This window comes from Lepisma saccharinum, chromosome 4 (assembly GCF_977018435.1).
Source record: "Lepisma saccharinum chromosome 4, izLepSacc3.1, whole genome shotgun sequence".
NCBI classification, from domain to species: domain Eukaryota; kingdom Metazoa; phylum Arthropoda; class Insecta; order Zygentoma; family Lepismatidae; genus Lepisma; species Lepisma saccharinum.
Genome location: NC_139232.1, coordinates 101,272,809 through 101,292,563, shown reverse-complemented (window position 1 = coordinate 101,292,563; position 19,755 = coordinate 101,272,809). Strand labels below are relative to the sequence as shown.

The following is a 19,755-nucleotide window of genomic DNA, read 5'->3' as shown; positions in this document are numbered from 1 at the left end:
TATAACTCGTTTTTATGTAGATCTACTGGTAAACTTCTAATTGGAGTCCAAACACGAATATCTATAATTTTTAACCCGACACAATTCCTTCGGTTCAAGAAGTCTTCTCATACCATTCAATAAAAACTACATTTGAATTGCATATTCAAGTGGGCATATCATTAACGTTGAGGCGCCAGAAGCTATACTTCGCCATACCCAAGTAGAGTTCTAACATGACCTAAATCTCCAAAACGTAGGACCTTTTTGGAAGTGTAGTATCTGGCCCATGTCTGCGTTTAGCCTGAGCAAACTTGTGTTGATGCCAAAAGCTCTGCTAGCATCACTTGAGCAGTAGTGGCTAACATCCCGTGTCTACTATCTTTCAGAACTTCCACTGCAGTATGCTGACCAAGGAGATTCAGGAAGTCAAATCCACGCCAATCCTGGACTTCTACAAGGATAAGTGCGTCCTGATCACTGGCGGCACGGGATTCCTAGGGAAGATTGTCCTGGAGAAGTTGCTGAGATCATGTCCGGAGATAGGGACCATTTACCTCCTTATGAGACCGAAGAAGGGACACAACGTGACCAACAGGCTGGAGAATCTCTTCAATGACCCGGTAAGTCTAATGTCTCTATCTCTCTATGTCTATGGATGTGTGTACGTGAGACTTGTCTGAAAGAGAAAGTCAAAATGAGAATGCAATCAATCAATTTGCAAAAACATATTTCATCCATCTTTTTTGTATGACGCCACATTCCCTTCGCTATTAGCTCTTCATAATTTTCGGTTTGTGGTTTTAATTATATTTTGTATTTATTTGTATTTTTCCGAAAACTACACACAAACACATTTTCGGCCTGTGTATAGAACCGGTGGCAAACACCATTTGGAAATTGGGGAGCTACGAGTGAGTCCCGGTCTGGGAAATCTTCTATAACGGCTGAAGGTTCGTCGTTCTAACCCCACGTCACCCCTTAACCGGTTGGAGATCTCCACACCTCTAGGTAGGATCGTGGGAGGGAGACTGGCAGTCGGGAGATAGACCCAGGCCCTTTCGAGGGCTGTCGAGCCATGGGTTATGTTATGTTATATTACACACACACACACATTACAGCAAACGTAAGATTGACACCCATATATAGGAGCCCCTGTGCCTAACTTGCTTCTATCATGACCAGTTGTACCAGTGTGCGAATTATCGGCGCACAAAAAATGTTATCGCCGGCAGAAAAAGTATTTTAATCCCTACCAGGAATGTTTCTATCCTCGCCAAAGAAAATGAAAATGAAAGCATATATTATATCATTTCGTAACTATGGAACGAGCACAGGAATACAGTTAATTAACTTTTAAAACCATTGCATCCTGCTTCGCGTCTGAAGTTCTATTTTTAAATAGCTCATTGTTTATTTGTTTATTGTAGTCGGGTGCAGAGGTTTTACCAAAAGCTCCCAGAGTAACGCCGTTGTCCTGTCCGTTGTCAAATAAACTACGAAAGTAAGAAGAGGTGATTTCGTCAGCTTTATTCGTTGGAGGCACGTAGATCACATTTCTCGCCGCACGCCGTCATTGACTTGAACGCGCAGTCAAGTTTTCTCGGTGTGAGCACTTCAATAACTCTTTTTGTGTATGGATTTCAGATTTCTTAGAATGTAAAAATTATGTTTATAAATTACATGTCAATGTCAAATTGCATCAAGATATACGAACTGATTTTGAAATCTTAAAATCTGTAGCCAATTAACAATTTTCATTGGCATAATTGTACATGGAGCCCTTGAAGTATTTTGGTTTCGGAAATGTTTGTTCTGTGGTGAAGATCTGCGTTTGAAATGAAAAGCTACATGCTATACCAGTGTTATTGATCACCCTGTATACGCCAGTGTTTCCTTGATGCAATGACCTGCCACAAAAGAGAAACTACAACCGATTACATAAAAAAGTAGTGTAAATTAATCTCCAAACGGAGAAATGCAAATAGTGTAGGTAATGCTATTTCGCGCAGCTCAAGTTACCTTAGGATATTATAGGAACCGGTTACATAAAAAGCGTGCTGTAACGTTCGGTTTATTTAATGTCCCTACGTGGTCTGTTATAGAGATACCCTCCAATGTTTATTCTGTGGAGAAGGTCAGGATTTGTAAAGAGTCCCAAGCATGACGTGGTGGAATGGGTCACTGATGATATACAGGGTGATTCTGAGACGCGGAGATTAAATTTCATGGGCAATTCCTCACATCAATCAAATTTATGTGAACTCGCGTCGTACATTCGGTACCGTTCTTAAGTTCGAAACGACGCCGAAAATTTGCTTGAAAACTGAGGAAAGAACAAGACGAGACCTGTCAACACTTATCGGGGCAAGATCGAGAGACAGACCTATGTTAAATCGAAAGGACATCGAGACATAGCGCCCGAGACTAACAACACCAATCGCAACGTCAATCTGTTTGCGACAAGGGTAAGCCGTGATGCCTGGTTCCAAACATTCAGGATAATATCTCGATATGTAGGGTCAATACAAGGCGTCAACAAAAGAAAGTTATCAGCAGAAGTGTTTTCTTTGATGATCTCTATCTGCTGTGAAAGTTTGGGCTGTGACACCTTGTGTCTGTTGCTTACACTATAATTCCTATATATTGTATAACCGAGACGAGAACGCCGTGGCGGAGTGGTTACTACAGTGTGCTGATGCCAGTGGTCCCTGGTTCCAATTCTGGCCTGGTCATGGTGAGTGTCTATTCATCTGGTCAACTGGATATCTTTTGGATATTTGTGTCGGAAGTTCTGGATATCCAAGATACATCCATTGGACGTCCCTTGGATATCCATTTGTCCGCATACATGATATCCAGAAATGGATATGTTTTGGACATTTCCGGATCACTTCCAAGATAAAGTATGAGAAAGTATACACAACGGGAATACTGTGACCATTTTCTAATATTCGAAACACATCCTATTTATGTTCATTGTTGGATAACAAGTTCTGGATCAGTTCTAGACATGTATTAGATATCCAGAATTGGATGTATTTTGGATATCCCGTTTTGGAAGAGATCTGGCCACGTATTGGATATTCGAAATTGGACAAAGTTTCTGACAGCCAGTTCTACACACGTTTAGGCTGTGTATTAGATATCAAGAATTGGTCGAGTTTCAGATGTCCAGTTCTGGATATCCAATAGACGTCCTAAGGTTATGCAGAATTGGATATCCAGAAATGGATATCTAATGGATATCCATAATATCCATGGATCTGATCTGGACATTCTGGATATCTAATGGATATCCCTGGGAGATTGGTGCTGTATGCGCCATTCTCATCTTCGCGATTAGCCAAAAGTGGTAGAAAGGCAAAGTAAAGTAAACAAAATCAATCAATCGATCAATCGAGATGAGAACGAGCCTGAAGAACTAGACACGCCTCCGAGACGAAACGTGCTGAATATCCATTTTTGTTCCATCACTCTTTCATTCTGCATGAAGTTGAAAATTGCTCTAAAATCTCGGTTTCATACACTCTGGCGGTTCCGTCGTGAGGCCACATTGGAGAAACTAATGTGAATTAGGTAATTTAGAGAACGTAAATTAGAAAATCCGACACCTGTTTATAGTGTAAATAAATGTGAAAAGGCCATTTCTGCGATTTTGAGCAACAACCCTACAACGTTAATTCTGTAATTTCTTGCCTGTCAATTTATCATTTGGTTCTGAGCGCTCTTGGGAGGAACGGGATGGGAACCCAGGACTAACGAGCCGAATTAGTTGTTTATCTGGGTTTTTCCATTTGAATAATTTTGACCAGTGCTCGAAAAAGTTTCTTCAGAGCTAGGCGCCAGGTCTGAAAATCAGGCGTCAGGAAACCACCTGCTAGTAATTGTGGATACTATAAGAAGCTGAGCCAGTCCCTGTGGCAGAGTGGTTAGCACATTGCGCTACGACGCCAGGGGAACGAATCCCGGACTGGGCTTGGATGTTTGTACGTGTCCATCCATTAATTTCATCATATCATCATTCATCACCATCTTTGCAAATCAGCCAAAAGTGGCACAAAAAGCGAAGTAAAATAAAGCTAATCAGTCTATAAGCTTAGCGTCACCGTATTCAAAACATCGCTAAATTATGTGAGAAAGCTGGAAATGGGGGGTTGGGGGACAAAGTGTACTGATTCTATAGAATGTTCACAACGTTGATAAAAAAAAATCATTTGCTAACTTACGCTGTATTGCAATTTCAACTTAGAATCTTGAAAGTTTCGTACACTATAACTTAAGAAACGGCAATATTGCAGCAAAAGATCACAGTCGCCAAGCTGAAATTTTTAGTCGCCATGGCGACCTGGCGACCGGGATTTTCCGAGCCCTGATTTTGACCATGATTTGAAGAAAATTATTGCATCACCAGATGTAACCCAGGTAAGGGTGATGTGTTAACATAACAGAATTGTGTTCCTACGTAGTTCGGTGCTAAGAAAGCAGGTCAAATCGAACTTGTAGTTAGTTCCCTGTTCAACATATGGACCTCTAAAGAAGGGGGGAGAAGGTACGGAAGGTTTACTAAGTGCCCTTCAATAGAAAGTGTTCGTTGTCCCAAATATTTTTTTCAAAAAAATAAGCGAGTAAATTTCCTACGCTCACATAACATTGGAACTAGTTTCCCGGTAACTTTTCCGATGAATCTCCCAACAATGTGTCAATTAACATTGTTAGGTAACATTGTTGGCCTGATCGGAGCGGTGGGTCTGCTGACCTAGGTGAAATGACTGCAGGCAATGAAACGAAAGCGCAACGCGAGGACAAATACGCACAAGGAACCTGCCAGATTATATCAGGGGACCTTATTATGCGCGCTGCCCAGTCAGCAGGTTGTTCCGCTTCGCAGGTCGTAAGTGGAGACGACGGTTTATGTAACATGACACTCCGCTTCACAGCCAGGAAAGATACCGGAGTAGTTATCTCCCACAAGGAATCGAATTGTCAGATAGGGCCAGGGGCGCCGACCTGTCAAAATTATCAGGGGGGGGGGGGCTCTGATCACTGAAATAAATTAATGAATGACTCACTCTCTCCCTTTTTTTAAGTTTTGGCCTTAGTGTTCGGAATCTCATAAAAGCCCATGAATTCCTCAAAAATATATATTTTTTTATTCACAGTTCTAATGCAGAATATTAATTGTCCACGGGTGGATATGTCACAAGTTTCGTCAACCATAATAGCAAAATATTCCCGATTTTTAATATCTGCTACCACGGAGCGCAAAACAGATCTCCCTAATATATCAATGGTCTCGTTCTGAATGTCATGTGAGAGACATTTGTAGCCCGAACGTCCCATCCACTACCCTAGTTCCTGCACATCAGTAGATGTTGTCCGCGCCAGTGGCAGTTTTTTTTCGTGGGTGGTCTTTTATTTGCGTATAATTAAGAACTAATTTGCACGTGTTTTAATTCATTTGCACGGGTTTTAATTAATTCGCACGTACTTAGAATTCATTTGCAAGTACTTAGAATACTTTACATTTATGTATTTGCATGTTTATAACTTTTTATGAATATATATTTATTTATTTTATGAAAAATATGTATATAGAAGGTAATTAGAGGTACTAAACGTTATGCATATGGTTTTATATTCATTACTGCAAAGTATGTAATGTATAAAATGTTAATATTAATGTTTATAGTATTGAAAATAAGTTTTCTATGGTTTATGAACCGCTATGAACGGTGTTAATGGTACGAAAGAAGACGGTCCTGGTACTCGAACCCGTGATATGTAATGTTATTAATTAGTACTATGTTTTAATGTTATTATGGTATGAAACACGATGGTGCAACACGCTAGACAGAATACTGTCTTAGAATTTCGATTCAGCTCTGATGCCAGACAGAGAGAATGAATTAATATTCAGCGCAGGTAGAGAAGAAAGGAATTTTGGGGAAGCGCGGTGATGCCAGACAGAGAGAATAAATTAATATTCCGCCCAGGTATCAAGAATGAAGCCTCTGTTAACGTAGGTCAAGGCGAAAGGGTTGTGGATGAGACGGGATGTTGTTGTTGTGATGGGCAAATACACGACAAGTTATTTTGGAGAAAATAAATTGGTTAGAGAAACGAACCGCTTCGATTTCAGGTGGAAAAAGAAAATGTATCACGGGGTGATTGTGTCCCTTGAAAGAAAACAAAAGATTGTAAAATGCTAATTTTTTAAAAGTCTCCCGCTAAGCGGAAACTCCCTCTCTGTGTGGGTGTGGTGGGGCGATACGGACTTTAAAATAGTAATCGCCAAGGCAGGTACAGAATTTAGACGAAAAAAAGGATTTTAAGTTAAAAGGACATGAGTGGAAGGTGATATAATTCAAGGCGGGTGGATGTAAGGAATTTATCTAATGGAAAGAGAGGCTGAGGGTTTTAAATTTGGACTCGTAGAGTTAACAAGGCAGCGTGAATTTAAAGGGAATGTTAGTTTCCAGTATGGAAAATAGGGGCGGCCCGATTGTGGGGTATTTAAACTTGGGAATCCGAATTTGTCCGCACATTTTTGTTATTTTTTCTACGGTGTTTGTTGCTGTGTTTGTCTTTTGAGTTTTCTGTTTTGAAGATGATGATCCATGTTGTAAGTATTGCATTTTTTTATCTAAGTACAAGAGTTATACGAGAATGGAATTTGACTAGTGTTTTATTGTAAATACAAACTAACTTGTCAAGTTCTATCTCGGTTGTGTTTTAGCGGCAAAGTGTTTAGCGTGGCGAGACGGAATAAAAGTGAATTCTAGTAACAGTCGCGATTAATGTATTTGAGATTTGTGCAAGATCCGTAACAAGGATCGAACCTACGACCGTTTGCACCAACAATATTAGCTTTTTTTTACTCTACATATAACTATAAAACTTTTATTTTTTAAAAAGAAATAAAACGCACAAGTCTACTACATACAAGTTTATTGTTCTAAAACTAATCTACTACAAAATAAATACAGAGTCAAATTAATTTTACAAATTATTTATACATAGCGTTTACACAACGCTTTACAGTTTTTTATAAGTCAGGTTATACATATACAGAATACATAGCGTTAACACAACGCTTTACAGTTTTTTATAAGTCATTTTGTACACATGTTGTAATACATAGCGTTCACATAACGCTTTATATTTTCTCAAGCAAAATTGTACATATACATTTATATATAATGAGTTTTACATAACTCATACAGCTTTAACACTACGCTGCTATATTTATACATTATAACTACTCTAAATTACAATGCTTTTAAGTTGTTACTTTGTGGAACAAATAGCTTCCCAGAACTTGTTCTCCAAAGAAAAATCATATGAGTGAAACCGGTGCGAATCCAACGCACATATACATTCTGGTATATACATATATCCCTGCCCACAAAAGTGAAACTTTTTTGTTGGCTTTTCATTATATTTAAACACACAGTGACGTACGGGATTACCGTACAATTCTCTTCTGCGTAATGTCTGTACTGGCGCCCCAGAAAAGTACACTTTATTATTATTACAGGTGATAAATTCATTTATATACATTACACCTTTTTGTTCTGTTTTTGATTTGTTTGGAGCCCACAAATCATTGCATGTATATGCAATATGATGATTATTATAGAAAAATGTACTATGCAGAAATTTAGTATACAGTTTCATAACTAGTTCGATATCTACACTGTCCACTTTTGCATCGAACGCCTTTCTGTCACGTATAAATATTCTTTTATGAGCCTGCTGGAAGTAGCAGCAAATAACACCCTTGTAAGTTTTGATCAACTGTTCCATTTTCTTTTTTTCTATGCACTCAAGATTTAGACATTTGTGAAGTTCTTCTTTTGGTTCGCCAAGTTCACATTCAGAACATGTAGGCTTGGGATAATTTTCTACTATTGCTTGTGCAATAGAGAAAATAAGACACTGGTCTTCGATGCAGTATTCACTGCAGGCACACTGTAAATTAATTAAAGGCACTTGAGAATTTTGTCCATACAATTCTGTCATTTCTTTTTAAGTTTGTTCCAAACAATGACAGAAAATAGGTTAGGGGTAACTCACGGCACATATAATGTAAAAACATAATACAATAAATTCCACACATTGATGAGTTTGGGTTTTGAACCACCGTTTCACTGATGCACCATGATATACAGTTCTTTTTTATAAATTTTAGTACATTTGCACTAGGAGGCTGACCAAAACTATCAAAGTACATGGCCTCCTTATCACTGTTTATAAACAAACTTGTCCAGTGTATTCCTGGTCCAGATTCATTGTCGGTGTTAATAATCAATGCAGCAGGCAATTGCACATTTTTTGGCAATGTGTTATTAGCAAAAACACCTCGAAAAATAAAAGACAGACATTTGTCTGATTGAACAGTTTTTTCAATTTCAATGTTATTCATTGTTCACTATCCGAAAATGCACTATTTTCGGAAGAGCAACCTTGCTCGGATAAGTAATACACACTTGAAACGTCGTTGTAAAACGAAGCTAAAGAGGAATATCCACTGTCTGATGTTGAGGTGTTCTGTTTAGGTGCAGTCCTTGTGGCTTCTCCTATAATATGCTGTTGAAGCATGAAGCTACGGAGATAAGATGCGTATAAATGTGCGTCTCTAAGAGCACATTTGATTGTCCTTAATCTGTGATAATTGCGACAGCAATTTTGTGCAGGGAAGGCTAACAGTGACGCTTTAGGGCATCCTAGGTCCTCGAGGTTAACCACAGTGCGGTGAAGTATTTTAATCAAAAACTTGCATTTATCAGCTCCAAAAGAATAAATAACTGATGCGTTTCCGGTGTACTGGGAAAGTACGGAAACCAATTTTGAATAGCAAAGTTCACCGATAGGCCATTCGAGAGAATGCTTGTTTTGTGTTTGCCACATATTTTCGTTTTTTGCTCCAATATCTAAAGTATCCCATTCGTAAGGTGGAAGAAATATCCATGATTGCATACTATCTGAGTCTGCATCGACTATAGCTAGTTCTTTAGGAATAAAATTGCCAGAATTGTCTCGGAATCCTTGAAAATCAACGACAGCCCTCATATTGTGATCCGTACTCCTTCCTGGCTGGTACTCAACTGATTATTATTTTGTATTATCTGGGAAAACACCTCTATGTCTGTCTATTTGGATAAGAGAATCGAACTCTCCATAAATAATGCATGTGACCGCCGTAGGCAACGGCGCAGAGAATGACAGTTTAGCACTTACACTTCCATCGCGTAATATGTCCCAAGTAGAGTCAATTTCCATTGTGGGTGAAAGAATAAAGGGATACAAAGCAAATCCATTATCAAAATCTTCTCGGGAGAGACTATTTCCTGTATCCTGGTAATGTATTCCTGTTCCAGAGAATAAATTGTAATATGCTTGGATAATATTTTTGTCTGTGAAGCTGGGGCAGAGAGGTTGGTTTGGAATGGTTCTAGTTCCAACTTGGAGTTGAATTTTATTCAATCCGAAATGATGGAAATTAAAGGGGTTTTTATGTATTTGACCATTGAAAGCTGAATTTTCAACAAAACCTAATATTACACGTTTAGGAACAGTACCTAAAAATATATTATCTAGATTATAAGAAGTAATATTTTGAGGGATAGTTATTGATTTTACTTCCACGCGTGTAATTGGGTATTTAGCTGTAGTAGTTTCAAGAGCATTTGCATGAGCAAGACCTATATCTGGAGATACAGTAACTCTTTTTACATAAAGAGAAATGTCCTGTATTTCTACACGATAAGAAGAATTCTCGGCGGCCATCAATGAAAATGCATCGTTTGTTCTATGTAATTTAATTCTCATGGACACATTGTTCAAGAGAAGGCGAGGTTGGCACATAAAATCAGAATACAGTCGCCCGTACATGTCGAATGACCGACTTTGCGCGGCAAGACTCATTCGTTTTTCAATTCCTTTATTTTCTGTTAGATTTTCTAACTTTCCAGGCGTATCGCGATACCAGAGAGCAGCAGTGAGATGAGATTTTTTAGCCTCATTAGAATAGTTGAGTAATGTTTCAATGTATGCCCTGTAAGCGTAACACCCTGCAGAGGACGAAATCAATTTGTCATTTAACGAAACGTCGACCTGACTGAATGCTGTATGTAGAAAATTGTTTCCGGGGGCAACCAGGTTATCGGCAGCTAAGGCCGTACCATCTGGTTTAGTTATTTTACATTTTAGGTACAGATAAATGTGTGCTGGATCAATGTATTCCCCACTGTCTCCAGTAATGGCAAACTCGACTGGACTGTTACTAGTTAAAGATGAAATGGGACGATACTCCACTAAACAAGAATTTTCAATGCTAGTTTGAGTTAATGGCAGAGAAAACAAATCCAATTCTGTATTTGTGCATTCCGATGAGTTACAGTTTACTAACGACATGGTAGTTAATTAGCGAATATATCTCTGTGTACCCTTCGCCTCTTTTTGCGTGACTGGCAGGTAATAAATGGAGGTTCGAATTTTATAGTTTTAGCCTTTCTTTTTTGTCTGCCTTTACCTGAAAGAATCTGAGAAATTTTTCTCTCGCCTTTTTCACGAAGAGCTTCTCCCGCCTGATTTACGCGATCTCTGAAAGATTGTTTGAGAGGCCTGTTTTGTAAAACATCCCCAACAAATTCCATTCCCGATTGTAATGCTTGATGGCCAATTGCTTTAGCACCCTGTTTTAATAAAGGGGCCGCAAAACGAAACAAGCTTTTAAATATTGAACCGAGGGCTCCGTGGCCTTTTTGATAGGGAGGACCGGAAAAATAAGGTAAACCTGTTCCCGCCTGGTTGAGATAATAATCTCGATATAACTGACGTCTATCGTATCTCATTGTCGCTTGAAATGTAGTTTAACACTCAGATCTCCGAAGGCAAATGAGAGTTTACGACCTGTGTTGTCTCTTAAAACTATTTCTATTGTATCAAATAAATATTTCGATACAGGCATATAATGAACGGGGTTAAATATTATAGATTGTGACCGGCCATAAGGAACCGAAGAAAATGTAAACATTCTTAAAAGAGGTGCCTTTGTATCTCCTACAAACTGGTAACTGAGTACATTAGTGTATACTAAAACCTGCTGGGGATAACCAATATTTAGGTTGGTCTGTTTCGAACTATGCTGTTGTTTAACAAGATTTCTATTTGGTTCGAATCCTAACTGCAGAGCCAAAATATCAGAGAGGTTCAGTGTAGATAATTGTGCATTGTATTTTCCCTCAACAATATTGCTGGACGGGTTATAACCGAATCGAAATAGCCCTTCTCCAATATGATCTTGATTTAAAACTTGTAAAACAGACTCCACACTTGAATAATATCCAGGGGGAACGATTGTTTTACCGCTCTGTTTACTTGACTGATCCGAGTCTTGGTTATAATAAGTCCACATAATTTCATTTTGTCCTTTTTGAATATTAAACAGACTGTTTGTGAAATGAATTTCAGACAGACCCACTAACCAGCCTCCAGACTCGAGCTTAACAGCATTAGAAAGTTTAGTTAAAAAATGAGAAGGTGTATTAGTCGGAAAAATATTTTTGGATGCATTTGAAACCAAAGTTACATAGTAATCATTATCACTGCCTTCAGAAATCATTATTCCACTTTTTTAAAATGTAATGTAACGCTTGACGCTCCAAACTCAAATGGAAGCAAAGTTCCATGCTCTGTTTTTAATATAATTTCAATTGTTTCAAAGTAACGCTTCTCTACTTTTAGATACTGCCTGGGCTCAAATATATAACTTTTTATTGCTCCATATTCATAATCAACCACACTAACCGTTCGTATTACGGGACCTATATTTGCTTGATATTTGACAATATCTGTGCATATGTTGATTTCACGGGGGATATGATAATCTAAATTACAAGGATAAATAGAACTTGATCTTGCCGTACCTGGACCAATAACCGAATGTATAGATATTTCCGACTTGGGAGTATCCAACGAAAAACCAAACACTGGAGCTAATTGTGGAGATATATACAATTTCATAATTTCATCTTCCTCTAGCGTTGTTTGTGTATACATACTATGCGTGGACAAAGTATAGCCAAATCGGACATGTTGAGCAAGCAGTTTTCTTTTTGAAGGGGGAATATTGTTTAATAATAATTGAATATTGGAGTAGTAACCTTTAGGAACTATACTTTCACTATAAAAAATTTGGTCCTTCTTTTTCGGTTTAAATTGATATGAAATGCTATTTGTATCGGAAACAATATTATAAAAACTCCAAGTTAAATGAAGCTCTGTGGCCGCCACCACCCATTGTTCATTTAATTCTATTGGTTCGCTCAGCTTAGTACGGTAATGTGCTATTTTATTATCAGGAAACAAGTTCAAGTTTACATTGGAAGGTAATGTAACGTAGAATTCGTCCAGCGGCATAATGGCAACTAACCTAAACACGCGTAATATCTGATTTATGTACATAACTTGCACATGCGAGGGGGTAGTTTTTCCATTTTACTAGAACAAAGTCTCCCTTTCGTTTTAGAATTTTCTCGATAGTAAATGGCTTGTCTGGATCAAGTGTAATTTTTTGTAATTCTGGTTCATAGAAAATGCCTTTGACAGGATCGTTACTCCAGTCTTTTATACGATATGTAGGGGGATCAGTACTCATACGATCGCTAATTATAAAAATTTCCTCTGTCCAACTAGGTAGATATCCTTTCTCGAATTTCATTTTGGCTTTACTTATCCTTACGTAGTTACCGATATTAAATTTAAATTTGATATTATTGGTTTTTTGATTTGTATTGTTTCTAGACTGAGACCAGACCTGCAGCGCATTATTTTCGCTCACCTCAACAGGAGCCATTTTTATAGAACGGTGATACGAGTGATTATATGATTTTACTACAAGGGGGAGAATATCTACATAACGATACGTATTATTGGCTGAGAAGTGTTTATACAATTTTGATTTTAAAGTACGAATAAATCGTTCCACTACTGCTGCCTTTAGTTCTGAATAAACGCTATAATGAATAATATTGTACTTGTCAAACACTTTTTTCACTTGAGCGTTATAAAACTCTTTTCCTTGATCTGTCTGGGAGTAAACAGGAGGATATTCTAACATGTTTATAATTTTAGTGATTGCTTTTGCCATAATTTCACCCGTTTTGCTTTTCACTGGTATACAGAACGCTTGCCTTGAAAACACGTCAATTGCACAAAGTATATAGCGCATACCGTCATTGTACTTGGCGATATTCTGCATATCTGCCAAATCCATTTGCATAAGTTCCAGGGGAAAAGTGGTTTCGTAACGTTTACGTGGGAATTTTTTTCTAACTGGAACATGTAAAGTATATGCATCTTGTTTTGATAGCCACTCAGAAATATTCTTTCGTGATTGCGTAGAATGTTTGGATAATTTTTCAGTATTGGAAAATGAAGTCGGTAGTTCATGTGTATAATACAATGTTTTAAGATCCATACTTTATATATCTTCCCATATAAACTCAGCTTTCCTATTTCTTGAAGGGGTTGGGGGCGTGCGTGTAACTATATATTCTTTGGGTATGTTTAGAGAATGAAGGATAGATTGGAACTGATCTCTCCCGACAGGATCTCTACTTTTCTTACGGGGGCGAACAGAATCATTAATCAGATCTATAATATTTGAACCCTGAATTCTTTTTCCATTTATGTACACTGTTCCATATGCGTCCCAATTTATATATTGAGAAGAGAATAGTCTTTTAAGTAAAAGTTCTGTTTTCTTCTGAACAGTTTTCGGTACTGAAGCAAGAATTTCTTCCCTGAGAGTAACACTAGGAGGGGGGTCGTCTTGTTGCACTGGTTCACTTATTTGTGGCAGCTTATTTTCTTCTTCGATCAATGGTAGATGTGTGGGAATAGGCTTAGTAAAATTAACAAATTGTCGAAGTGCCTGTTGGTAAAGTTTCCATTTTTCACTTTCCCCTATATCTTCACGTGCTAATATTGTACGAATATTAGAATCTAATCTTGATTCGTGTCTCTGAGCTTTCTCAACGGAGGCATGCATATTAGTGGCAAAGTCCTCGGGAACAAGAATCATTTTTCTCACGCTCATTGTGAAAACAATGCACTACCTAACGCTGATATAATCGGACCGATTAAAAATGGTAAAAAGCCGGCGCCTTTTTGAATTAATATTTTCTTTTTATTTTTGAGCGAAGTGCCCTTCGCCGCTAGTTTACGCAAACTGGCCTTATACTTTTGAAGCTTAGTTTTTTGTACCCCTGAAAGTGGAATATTACCACGTACTGTATTGGCTGCACATTGTCCTAGTACACGAACTAGTCCTGGTGTTGCTCGTTGCAAAAGGCGTTTCCGTTGAATAGGTTTTAATTTACACAATAATTTAAGTGCCGGAGCATGTTCTTTTAGTTGTGATGTCATTCTGACGTTCGCACAAGAAATGGTTTGTTGACATGCTTTCCAGTGGCATAAATAGCCATTTGTTCATCGGGGAAAATATGCGCCCTCATACGTAAAATTTCAGGTGTATTTTGTGTTAAATCGAACATTAAATAACTGTGTGGTGTTTCAGTTGCATTTTGAAAAGCTTCCAAAACACTTGATTTCCGCCCTTCGGTGCGCAAATGATTTTCATAACATTCCGGGGACAGAAATTTCCTGTTACATGTAGTGCATTTTCTGGGGATAGTGTTAGTGGCTTCATTGCCATCATGAGTGTATTCGCACAATGAACAATACCTAGTGCATTCAGTATGTTGATACTTGTGAGCGAACCCGACTTGGCATTTGGGACAGTAATACTTCTTCACAATAAGTGTGGGGACAGAGTTGACTATATCAAAATGTTGATCGTGATACAGTAAATTAATCTGTTTAGGGGCGAACGGAGTTGACCGAATAACTTCATACTCCCTTTCCCCCTCTTTCATTGAAAACACAACAATTTGGTACTCTGGACCCAAATGATTCTGAAATTTAACAATGTCCTCTACAGTGCATCCATTGGATGGATCAACGCGTGCTTCATGGCATAACCGTAGAGCGGCTTCTTTCAGTTTATTATCAGATCTTCGGAACGAGTCGACTTTCTTAGTATTTTTGTCGACTTTGACTTGGGCAAATGCAATAGCGCGTGGCAAACATAAATTGTCATCATTAGTCATAATAGTAAAAGCAGTCTGTCTCTGGTTAGGATTGTTTATTGATAGTAAAGGGGCATATTTTCTGTAAAGGGGGTACTTGTTCCTCCCTCTGCCGCGCTTGGGTTCGACAATATGCGCCATGCATTTCAGAGAGTTATCTACAAAGAAGGATTCATTGCTGTTCAGCACTTTGGTCACATAGTGTTGAATAATTTTAGGATTTAATGCCGAAAGGCGGCGCCAAGGGATATAAATATCCTTATTGGTTTCATTGCCGAAAATAATCAAACCAACCTGACTGTCCGGTGCCACATCAAAGAAAATCTTTTTCATTAAAAATTGGAACATAGACCCAACCAAATATTCAGGGTCCCCCACAACTTGATTAGGTATTTCAATGGATACCTCCCGTCCTAGCATTCCAAATCGTCTAAAATATCTTTCTCTTTCATCCACAATTGAAAACTGATTTGCCCCCACCCCTAATTGACACATTGCTGTGTGCACTGTCTCACAGAAAAAAGTCGGATCACATGAGGGGATATCGTCATGGAAAATAACTCTGTCACACATATCATAGTATGCGTTAACAAGTTCTAGTGGGGAAGTGTACTTTCCAGAATGAAAATTACATATAATTTCGTTCGAAGTACTCACCGCAGTGTGGTTAGCCTCGTTTGTGGAGCTTGTAGACGCCATCTTTCACTAACAGATCCTTCCAGTCGCACGTGCACAGACAATAGAATCACCTGTAAAAAATAGAAAAAATAGTTGTAGTACTTGTTCACATTACGCATATTTGTTTCGTGCTTCGGTTCAATATTTGAATTACATATTATTTAAAACGCACTACATATATGTAACAATTCACTTACCTTAATTATAGCTTCTTTTGAGTTCTTTGTCTTCAAATCTCAGACAAAAATCACAAGTTGATATCTTTTCTGACACAATGGTTCAGAAATTCTTCTCAAACTAACATCTTCTCGCTTTTACGCGTTTTTTTATACTTCATAAACAAAACTGACGCGTTCTCTGATTGGTTGAAATAAAACCGACGCGTTTTCTGATTGGTTGAAATAAAACCGACGCTTTCTTTGTTCTTGCGTTCTAGTTCACCTTGAACTCCTTCCCATCATCCTTTGTTCTAGTGTTCTCGGTAACCTTGGCATACTTTGACAGAAACATGTCGCAGCATGCAAGCGACGCGCAGTTTCAAAAAAAATTGACCCTTGCTGTGCATTCTCAGACATTCTTTGTTGTCTGGTTGAATCCCTCCCCTGCCCTACAGTATTGCATAGCTTTCCCCTGTTATTGCGTACTGGTTAACCTTGGGGGAAAAAAAACCGGTTCTGAAAACCTACCGACGCGTTCTCTGATTGGTGAATCAGGTTCTTCCTTTGTCCTGACGTTCTGACGTCATTTGACCTTGAACGCGCTTCCCCAAAATTCCTTTCTTCTCTACCTGCGCTGAATATTAATTCATTCTCTCTGTCTGGCATCAGAGCTGAATCGAAATTCTAAGACAGTATTCTGTCTAGCGTGTTGCACCATCGTGTTTCATACCATAATAACATTAAAACATAGTACTAATTAATAACATTACATATCACGGGTTCGAGTACCAGGACCGTCTTCTTTCGTACCATTAACACCGTTCATAGCGGTTCATAAACCATAGAAAACTTATTTTCAATACTATAAACATTAATATTAACATTTTATACATTACATACTTTGCAGTAATGAATATAAAACCATATGCATAACGTTTAGTACCTCTAATTACCTTCTATATACATATTTTTCATAAAATAAATAAATATATATTCATAAAAAGTTATAAACATGCAAATACATAAATGTAAAGTATTCTAAGTACTTGCAAATGAATTCTAAGTACGTGCGAATTAATTAAAACCCGTGCAAATGAATTAAAACACGTGCAAATTAGTTCTTAATTATACGCAAATAAAAGACCACCCACGAAAAAAAACTGCCACTGGCGCGGACAACATCTACTCACATCGTCTTTTGAAACTTTTTTAAGTAAAAATTTTAACAATACTCATAATTACATACTTAGTATATAGTAATAAGTCATGTGTTTTGCTATCTCTGGTCATAGCCCCCCCCCCCAAAGTTGATGGTTTAGCGGTCTCAGCCCCCCAAAGTTGATGGTCTAGAACATTTTAAATGTGTATTTAAAGTTAAGTTCATGTGGCACAATTCACAGTAAACTTTACAAGAGAAGCAAAATAATACATTACATCCTCTTAAGCAAAATTATTTGGGGGCCCTGCCCCCACATCGTTAACGTTGGGGGGGCACGAGCCGCCGCCCACCCAATCCCTCCAAGCCCCATGGAGTCGGCGCCTATGGATAGGACACCAGAACCGATCTCGCCAACGAAGATTCTGGGTTTAATTCCTTGCCTGGGCACGGGTGTTCATTTGTTTATTTGTGAGTGTCGACGTCAACCCACCAATGCCTCCCCAGTGACGTAATGCCAATGTCGTCACCTTTAAAAAAAAACTTTAAAAAAAACGGTCCCCGGTTCGAAGCACATGGTTCTTTGAATCCCACTTAAAACAGTAGGTCCGGTCCAGATAAGCCTATCTGCGCAAAAAGTGGACTCAAAGCAATTCAACTCAACCCATTAACATCATCTATTCCTCATCCAATGAAAGAACGAAGTTAATGTAATCAAAACCACGTGACTTTTTAGAAATATTTTCTTTTCTGCGTGTTAGTTCGGGTGTTATTTTGCCCATGAATATATTGATCGTAGCTGTACAGCTGTTAAAATAATATTCCACAACTTAAATGTACGAGGCGTGTCCAGAAAGTAAGTTCCGATGGCTTCCGTACGCGGCGTTAGTGGTCGGAGCGCGACGCACGTATGCAGGCATGAAAGGGTGGTGCGTGGCTGTAATCTGATACACCCAACGGCGAAAGAAACAGTAGGCGAATTGCCCACCACCATTTTCATTCGGTCTGTATTACACAACGTGATGACAATGGATGACGTCAATAAGCAGAGTGCAAATCGTGCTTTGAACCAACATAATTTGATTCCTTTAAACAACACAGGTTGTAGAATAAAAAAGTAATGAAAATAGTGATGGACAATTTGCCTATCATTATCTTTGCCGTTGGCTGTACAGTCGCAGCGTTGTGAAGGCAGTCATTTTAGTACAGTGCGAAGATAAAGATAACAGCTCTCATACAATCTCCCGTCGACTGCATCAGAAGCGGACGCCGGCAGAGATCCATCGACAATTTGAATAGGTGTAAGGGCGGGACGTTACGAGCAGCAGTATGGTCAGGTCAATTTATAGAAGACCGATCCAATGTGCACGACCCCATACAGCTGAGCGCGCGCGGGCTCTTTTGCATCACTTCAAGTAGGAGATCTTCGACCATCCGCCTTACATCCCTGACCTCGCGCCTGGGGACTTCAATCTCTTCCTCCAGCTGAAGCTGTTTCTGGCAGGACAACGTTTTGTCCGCGATGTTGCGCTACAGACGGTTCAAGTCTTTGCCGGCAAATACATACAGTATGAGACGGGCATAAAAAGTTAGTGCCACGGTACAACAACGGTGAATATGCCGAAAATTAGGTTATGTATCACTGTAACTAATGCAGTAAATTGCAATTACTATTGATGTTATTGTTTTATGCCTAATCGGAACATCTTTCTGGACGCGCCTTAGCAGCTACGTTGAGTAGTACGGCTTCATCACATGCACTATTTTCGTACGCGCAAAATTCGTGCACAACTGCCAGTCGAACAACCAATGGATATCCTCAGAAGCCACGCGTATTCGTTTAAATTGACTTAGTTCTTACAGCGGAAGAGTATAGTCGCCATATTGGTGGCAATTTGCCGCCATGCCCTATTTTCCTGTGCCAGTCGGCCGTGAAAACTTCGTATAACCCAGGATTGCAAATTGATGTAACCCTCCGCAATAAAATTGCATGTCTTGCATTTGCAAACGAATAATGCGGAAAAACCGGTATGTGTGTTGCAACCGGTTTTCCAATAGGTCATTTGACCTCTAAAATAACACGAGGTGGAAATAGCAGACCCAGGAAATCAACGAACTTGTTCTGGAATCGCTTTTGTTTCTTTTTCTCGTCAGTTACGCATAGGCATTCTTGTTTCCGAGCAGTACGTGGAATACACATGAGCAGTGTTGCCAACGCTCGATACGTATATCGGGCTACACTAAACTGCTCACACAATAGAGTGTTACGAAACCTTCATCGTCACGATTAGTTTCACAAGACACAAAAGCGACGTAAGCAACAAAAATATGAAAGCTAAATTATCCAAAACAGGTTGGTGGAATTACCTGTTCAATGACAGCTCTAAAATATTTCCAAATCTCATAAGCATGTTAATTTCGCGAAAAGTATGCGTTACTTGTACAGGTACCAAGAAACTACGCATTACTTCCGTAACTCTCATCAACAGTGAAATTGAACTCCTAGAAAGTAAATGTCAATTTGTTTATTTTCTAGGATTTCTAGGATTTTTCATCCTTATGTCTCTCATAGATTTGGGCCACCTAGGTTAAAATTTTCGAACAGAACTTCTGGTTCCTATTTTTG

The 19,755-nt window shown here is 38.7% G+C and overlaps 1 protein-coding gene across 3 annotated transcripts in view; it reads left to right on the top strand.

The window, feature by feature from the left end:
• The window catches only part of LOC145986676 (putative fatty acyl-CoA reductase CG5065), a 131,904-nt gene that overhangs the window by 57,711 nt on the left and 54,438 nt on the right, over nucleotides 1-19,755 (top strand). For all 3 annotated transcript variants that reach the window (XM_083120972.1, XM_083120973.1, XM_083120974.1), the window contains exon 2: nucleotides 369-602. In XM_083120972.1, the coding sequence (XP_082977098.1) occupies nucleotides 369-602 (234 nt within the window). The remainder of the gene's footprint in view (nucleotides 1-368; nucleotides 603-19,755) is intronic.